At 45.7% G+C, this 7,689-nt stretch overlaps 1 protein-coding gene across 1 annotated transcript; it reads left to right on the top strand.

The window, feature by feature from the left end:
* The first annotated feature begins 4,434 nt into the window (after positions 1 to 4,434).
* Positions 4,435 to 6,990, top strand: LOC141153055 (uncharacterized). The gene is made up of 2 exons (XM_073637733.1): positions 4,435 to 5,075; positions 5,287 to 6,990. The coding sequence occupies exons 1-2, from the start codon at positions 4,919 to 4,921 to the stop codon at positions 6,918 to 6,920; spliced, it is 1,791 nt and encodes a 596-aa protein (XP_073493834.1). The 5' UTR covers positions 4,435 to 4,918; the 3' UTR covers positions 6,921 to 6,990.
* The last annotated feature ends 699 nt before the right edge of the window (positions 6,991 to 7,689 follow it).

Raw genomic sequence — 7,689 nt, 5'->3', positions numbered from 1 at the left:
GATAACTCGGAGGGAAGTTGCAGCACAGAGCCTATGGAGTGGCGCAAAGGGAACTAGCATTACAGACTTTTCCCACCTCTGATTGTCTGCTTTCTGTGTACACTGTGCATAGGCAGAAAGCTGACGATCAGTGGTGGCGATGTGATTGTGCCAGGAGGTACCAGGTCTTGTATTGATAATCTCTTGATAAAACATTTGATTTTTATCAACACAGCCCAGTAAGTGACACATGGCTGTAATTGGGGTCTTTTCCCCTTTGTAACGCTGCTCTCAAATTACATGTCAAAACCTGCTGATGATTCCCTGTAACTGCTCCCTCCACTGAGGAGCAAAAGCTCTTTATCCCATACGTAAACAACAATACTTGGTGAGACGCAGCGCGCTGTTCCACCACTGTATTGTCTTGGTGAGACGCAGGGCGCTGTTCCACCACTGTTTTGTCTTGGTGAGACGCAGCCGCTGTTCCACCACTGTATTGTCTTGGTGAGACGCAGGGCGCTGTTGCACCACTGTATTGTCTTGGTGAGACGCAGGCCGCTGTTGCACCACTGTATTGTCTTGGTGAGACGCAGGCCGCTGTTGCATCACTGTATTGTCTTGGTGAGACGCAGGCCGCTGTTGCACCACTGTATTGTCTTGGTGAGACTCAGGGCGCTTTTCCAGCACTGTATTATCGTGGTGAGACGCAGGGCGCTGTTGCACCAATGTATTGTTGTGGTGAGACGCAGGGCGCTGTTGCACCAATGTATTGTTGTGGTGAGACGCAGGGCGCTGTTGCACCACTGTATTGTTGTGGTGAGACGCAGGGCGTTGTTGCACCACTGTATCGTTGTGGTGAGACGCAGGGCGCTGTTCCACCACTGTATTGTTGTGGTGAGACGCAGGGCGCTGTTCCACCACTGTATTGTTGTGGTGAGACGCAGGGCGCTGTTGCACCACTGTATTGTTGTGGTGAGACGCAGGGCGCTGTTGCACCACTGTATTGTTGTGGTGAGACGCAGGGCGCTGTTGCACCACTGTATTGTTGTGGTGAGACGCAGGGCGCTGTTGCACCACTGTATTGTTGTGGTGAGACGCAGGGCGCTGTTGCACCACTGTATTGTCTTGGTGAGACGCAGGGCGCTGTTCCACCACTGTATTGTCTTGGTGAGACGCAGGGCGCTGTTCCACCACTGTATTGTTGTGGTGAGACGCAGGGCGCTGTTGCACCACTGTATTGTCTTGGTGAGACGCAGGGCGCTGTTGCACCACTGTATTGTCTTGGTGAGACGCAGGGCGCTGTTGCACCACTGTATTGTCTTGGTGAGACGCAGGGCGCTATTGCACCACTGTATTGTCTTGGTGAGACGCAGGGCGCTGTTGCACCACTGTATTGTCTTGGTGAGACGCAGGGCGCTGTTGCACCACTGTATTGTCTTGGTGAGACGCAGGGCGCTGTTGCACCACTGTATTGTCTTGGTGAGACGCAGGGCGCTGTTGCACCACTGTATTGTCTTGGTGAGACGCAGGGCGCTGTTGCACCACTGTATTGTCTTGGTGAGACGCAGGGCGCTGTTGCACCACTGTATTGTCTTGGTGAGACGCAGGGCCCTGTTGCACCACTGTATTGTCTTGGTGAGACGCAGGGCGCTGTTGCACCACTGTATTGTCTTGGTGAGACGCAGGGCGCTGTTGCACCACTGTATTGTCTTGGTGAGACGCAGGGCGCTGTTGCACCACTGTATTGTCTTGGTGAGACGCAGGGCGCTGTTGCACCACTGTATTGTCTTGGTGAGACGCAGGGCGCTGTTGCACCACTGTATTGTCTTGGTGAGACGCAGGCCGCTGTTGCACCACTGTATTGTCTTGGTGAGACGCAGGCCGCTGTTGCACCACTGTATTGTCTTGGTGAGACGCAGGCCGCTGTTGCACCACTGTATTGTCTTGGTGAGACGCAGGCCGCTGTTGCACCACTGTATTGTCTTGGTGAGACGCAGGCCGCTGTTGCACCACCGTATTGTTGTGGTGAGACGCAGGACGCTGTTCCACCACTGTATTTTCTTGGTGAGACGCAGGGCGCTGTTGCACCACTGTATTGTTGTGGTGAGACGCAGGGCACTGTTGCACCACTGTATTGTCTTGGTGAGACGCAGGGCGCTGTTGCACCACTTTCAATTCCCACTCTTGACACGCTGATAGCAACACCGCAGAAGAAATGCTAGCACTGGCTTCCAGTATCCGTTGTTTCAGATGCTGCACATCTCGTATCTTCACAGCATAGACAATTGCCTTCAGATGACCTCAAAGATAAAAATCCAAGGGGGTCAGATCGGAGACCTTGGTGGCCATTCAATTGGCCCACGACGACCAATCCACTTTCCAGGAAACTGTTCATGTAGGAATGCTCTTACCTGACACCCATAATGTGCTGGTGACCATCTTGTTGGAAAAACTCTGGGAACGTGCCATCTTCAGTGCATAAAGAGGGCAACACATCATCATGGAGCAATTTCAGATATCTTTGTACCCCATATAGCACACCATACCATCAATTTTTGTGTTCCAACAGTCTTGGAGGATCTATCCACTGTGGGTTAGTGTCAGACCAATAGCCATGGTTTTGTTTGTTAACTTCACCATTCACAAAAAAGTTTGCCTCATCACTGAACATAATGTTCTGTGTAAACTGAGGGTCCTGTTCCAATTTTTGTTTTTGCCCATTCTGCAAATTCAGTGCGCCGATCTGGGTCATCCTCGTTCAGGATGCTGCAGCAGCTGGATTTTGTAAGGTGCCATTTGTGAGTAGCTAATATCTGCTGAAGGTATGTCCGACTGATGCCACTCTCCAGTGACATGCAGCGAGTGCTACGCTGTGGGCTCTTGCTTAATGAAGCGAGGACAGCCACTGATGTTTCTTCATTAGTGACAGTTTTCTTGCGTCCACATTTTGGCAAATCCAACACCGAACCTGTTTCACGAAATTTGGCAAGCAGTTTGCTAACTGTAGCATGGGAGATGGGTGGACTCGTACGGTGTCTTGCATTGAAATCTGCTGCAATGACCCTGGTGCTGCGTTCACCAGACATCAACACAATTTCTATCGGCTCCTCACGTGTTAACCTCTGCGACATATCAATGGTTGTAAACAAAGAGAAACTTGTAAAAAAACTCATGAAAGAATAAAGTTACATTAAAACTAAGCACACCATTGTTTTTCTTATGAAATTCTCAATAAGTCTGATGTGTCACATGACCCTATTCCCACTGCAAAAAATAAAGTTGGATCCAAAATGGCCGACTTCAAAATGGCTGCCATGGTCACCACCCATCTGGAAAAGTTTTCCCCCTCCCATATACTAATGTGCCACAAACAGGAATTTGATATCACCAACCATTCCCAGTTAATTTAGGTGAATCCATATAAATGGCCCACCCTGTAGAAATTGTGGTCGGCCAAGCAAACCTAGTAAAGCAGATTAAACTGAAGATGCCCAGCAGTGCCATCAGCTCAGAACTGGCAGCAACACCTGTGAGCAGCTACTCCTATCTATTGTTTGGAGAAGTCTGTCCAGAAGTGACCTTCACAACAAAACATAACTTCAATGAGAAACAAGACCGAGTGACTCAACTATGCACAGAAAAGAAGGAACTGAAGTGCGTAAAAATGGGAGCAGGTTCTCTGGACTGATTTTATCTGTTAACCAACACTCACTGGCAGTATAACATGGGTAGCTAGTCCAGCATGACTACCCAGATATCCGAGTGATACATGTTCTGCTTTGATACAGTAATAAATTATAATTTTTATTTCACTTGGCCCCTTTTCTATCATTATTTGTCATTTTAACCATAATGGTACTGTATATCCATAAATTGCGCCACTTTCATTATGATCATGACTATTTAGATTTTTTTAATTTCTATATTTTTTTTTATTACTCCAGTTTGATTTATTTGTATATATATTTTTATGAATCATTGAAAAATAAATGTTGTGTTTTACACAATTCTATGTTTTTTGTAGGTAGTATAATATCTTACAGGTGTCCATACCTTAGTGTACTTTATTCTTACCCCTGATTGAACATGAGCTTTGGCTCCTGCAGGTGCGGTGTAGATATGACAATAGGCGTCAAAGCTATTCTACAAAAAAGCCAACAAGGCCACTTCCCTCCTGAGCTCCGCTGTTTTCCCCCACATAGCGGAATAGCCTATGTTACCAGTGCCTGGGGCAAGGCAAGTATTTTACACCCCTAACCAGGGTGGATAAAAATCAATGTTTTTTTAAAAAAAATAAAAAAAAATCGGATTTTTTTGATTTAAATCGGATTTTTTTCAATAAACTGCTTTTTGAGGAAAATATTTTACCATCCAAAGGTTCTTCCACCATGAGATAAAGCTGAGTTGTTTAACTCGGTAGAATAAAGGCTGTATATGTGTAACATTCACGATGCCATGCTCTTCCAGAGGTTTCTGTAGGATTAGTGGGCAGTTTCTCTCCTATATTATCACAGACGCTCGCTTTACTTACGCAGTTCTCAAAACTGAATTTGACTCCGCAGAGGTCCCAGCCTCTTCTTCACGGCAAAAATGTTACAACATGAACAGAGTTGAGAAAAAGACCTTAATCCTATTGTTCTACAAACCTATGAATACAGAATCAACCCCTTCAGTGCCAAGTCCAAGAAGTTAGACAATATGTTTCTGATTGTTTGGAGTGGAATAGATCTGCACAACACAAGAAGAATGTGAATCTAAGTGTGAGGAGGAGGAAGGGCAAGCAGACAAGAAAATGAAAGTGAAACTTTGAGCACAATACTGCAGCATAGCCACAGACAGACAAGTCTGGATCTGTTTGTGTGTACGATCTGAGGTTTATTACATTCTTTCCTTATAATGGCAGCAGGCAGTAAAAGAGACCCAGTTTGGGAATATTTTAATGAAGCTCCTTCGCCTATCGGTAAGGCAGGCATGCGTGCAAAATGCAAACGATGCAACAAAGATGCAAGGCCTGGTGGCGCGAATGAGGCAACATCATGAGAAGTGCGGTGATGAAGATGACCAAAGAAACACTTCTGAACAGGCAGGATCTGTTGGTAAACATTTTTATTGAATCCTATTTCTAAAGACTGAACTGTCATGTGTGAGAAAAATTATAATTCTTATTATTACTGCATGTTACTGTCATTTGGTACAGTTATGAAGAAAAACAAATATTCCTTTTGGGGCAGGGGCAGTGATGTGTTGTGTACAATAAGCAGAAATTGTATAAACAATAAAATAACAGCATTGACTTTTTTTGTTTAGGGGAATTCATGGATTCTGGAAACTATCCACCTCCAAGATCACCATCATCCTGTTCTACAGTTTCAGAGTTATCCATCCAGGATAGTGCTTCATTAGCAGCAGCAGCATCATCATCAGACACCCACAGCCACATATCACCATCACCCAAAAGGAAGAAAAAACCTTTACCTCCTGGAACCACCATAGATAGGTTTGTGATAAGAACTAGCAGATTAGAAAAAGAGTTGATTGATGAAAAAATTGCCCAGTTTATTTATGCAATGAACTCTTCTTTCCGTCTGACTGAGAACCCACATTTCATTAATATGGTTCAGTCACTGAGACCAGGATACAGTCCACCCAGCAGAGCTGATGTTGCAGGGAAACTGCTGGATCAAGTGTATGACAGAGAAATGGAGCAATGTGCAACAGCTCTGGAGGGTAAAATTGTTAACCTAAGTATTGATGGGTGGAGTAATGTCCACAATGATCATATTGTATGTGCTTGTATAACAACAGAAGAAGGTAAAGTCTTCCTTGCACAAACAACTGATACGTCAGGAAATGCACACACAGCAGAATACTTACAAGAAGTGGCAGTAAAAGCTATAACAACATGTGAACAAAAATTCAAATGTCTAGTACGCAGTTTGGTCACTGACAATGCTGCAAAAGTATCCAAGATGAGAAGAAATTTAGAAGAGCAGGGAGGGAATACAAAGCTGCTAATAACATATGGTTGCAGTGCTCATTTGCTGCACCTCTTAGCCAAAGACTTAAGTGTTCCAGAAAAAAAGGCTAATGTTGTTGAAATTGCTAAATACTTCCGTAATAATCATTTTGCTGCAGCAGCTCTGAAAAGGATGGGTGGAACCAAGCTAACGCTCCCACAAGATGTTAGATGGAACTCTGTGGTGGACTGTTTTGAGCAGTATATCAAAAACTGGCCTATTCTGATGACACTTTGTGAAGAAAATCGAGATAAAATAGATGGCACTGTCACGGCCAAAATCCTCAACATTGGGCTTAAGAGAAATGTTGAACATATGCTGAGCTTCCTGAAACCCATCTCTCAAGCTTTAAACAAAATACAGAAAAATAGCTGTTTTATTGCGGATGCTGTTGAAATTTGGAAGGAACTGAGTGAACACTTAAAAACAGAACTACACATGGACAGAATTAAATTACAAGCAGTAAACAAACGAATGGGACAAGCACGGACTCCAGCTCATTTTTTGGCAAATATTGTCAATATCCAATATCAGGGTCAAAGCCTAAGTGCTGAGGAAGAGGAGTTAGCTATGACATGGGTATCCAGCAATCATCCATCTTTAATGCCAACTATAATAAACTTCAGAGCTAAGGGGGAACCATTCAAGAAATATATGTTTGCTGAAGATATTTTAAGGAAGGTCACACCAGTAAACTGGTGGAAGTCACTTAAGCGCTTGGATTTAGAGACTGTTCAAGTAATGATTTCACTTTTAACAGCAGTAGCTTCTTCTGCAGGCGTTGAAAGAATATTCTCTTCCTTTGGACTCATTCATTCTAAATTGAGAAATCGGTTGGGACCCAATAAAGCAGGAAAGCTTGTTTTACTTTTCCAGATTATGAATAGGAACAAAGAAGAAGATGATGATGAAGATGACGAGTGAGCTACAGAGGACAGCAGGGACAGTAGTATTTAAGTTTTTCATGTGTCGGCTGGGCTGACAGTCTAAGTTACTTAAAATATATATGACGCGCCCCCTGGGCCAGTGTTGTTTGGGGGATTACCCGGAGCCGGATCAGATGGGGGTTGTAGTCTCCGAGTGGCGGTGACCCGGTCCGTGCCCAGGGTGTCAAGCTCAGTGTGTGGCAGTCCTTACAGATGTTACTAGATGTTCTTTTATGTCGACTACGCCACCCGTTGATTTGCGGTCCATACGTCCGCCGCTGCAGCAGGGTCCGCTGAGGCTGGTGGTGTGTGTGCAGCTCTGGTAGTATAACCCCCAACGGGAGGGGTATAGCCTCAGGGGGTCAGTTGCAGAGGATGGTGGTTGTGGAGGTGCAGTGAGGATGGTAATGAGACTCAGAGTCGGGCTGTGCAGTTCAGGGTTTTTACTTACTGCTGTTGTGCTGGTCACTCCGGCCTTGAGTGACCGCCCGAGCCGTGCTGCGTCCACCAGGTCCTGGACTCGGCCAACCCCCAAGTAATTCTGGAGCGTGATCCTGAGCTCCCTTTCTGACGTTCCTTCTCTCTGGCCTTCCCCACCAGGGATCCACCTATGTCCGGCTCCCTCGGGCCTCTTGTTGGTAAAACCCTTGTCTCTGGGTTCCCTGACCCTATGCTCGGTTTGCCTTCCGGGTGGATTTAGTGAGGGGTCGTGGCAGATCCTGCTCACGACCTCCGGTCTCTGGCTGAGGATTAGTGCCCTCCACCAG

This window comes from Phyllobates terribilis, unplaced genomic scaffold (assembly GCF_046119375.1).
Source record: "Phyllobates terribilis strain yellow unplaced genomic scaffold, ASM4611937v1 Scaffold_7__3_contigs__length_470593459, whole genome shotgun sequence".
NCBI lineage: Eukaryota > Metazoa > Chordata > Amphibia > Anura > Dendrobatidae > Phyllobates > Phyllobates terribilis.
This window is presented reverse-complemented; position numbering and strand designations above follow the sequence as displayed.

Excerpts from the sequence above, each read along its gene's own strand:
- LOC141153055 (XM_073637733.1), top strand. The coding sequence starts at position 4,919 with ATGAAGCTCCTTCGCCTATCGGTAAGGCAGGCATGCGTGCAAAATGCA. Across the intron at positions 5,076-5,286 it reads TGAACAGGCAGGATCTGTTG|GGGAATTCATGGATTCTGGA; the intron begins GTAAACATTTTT and ends TTTTTTGTTTAG.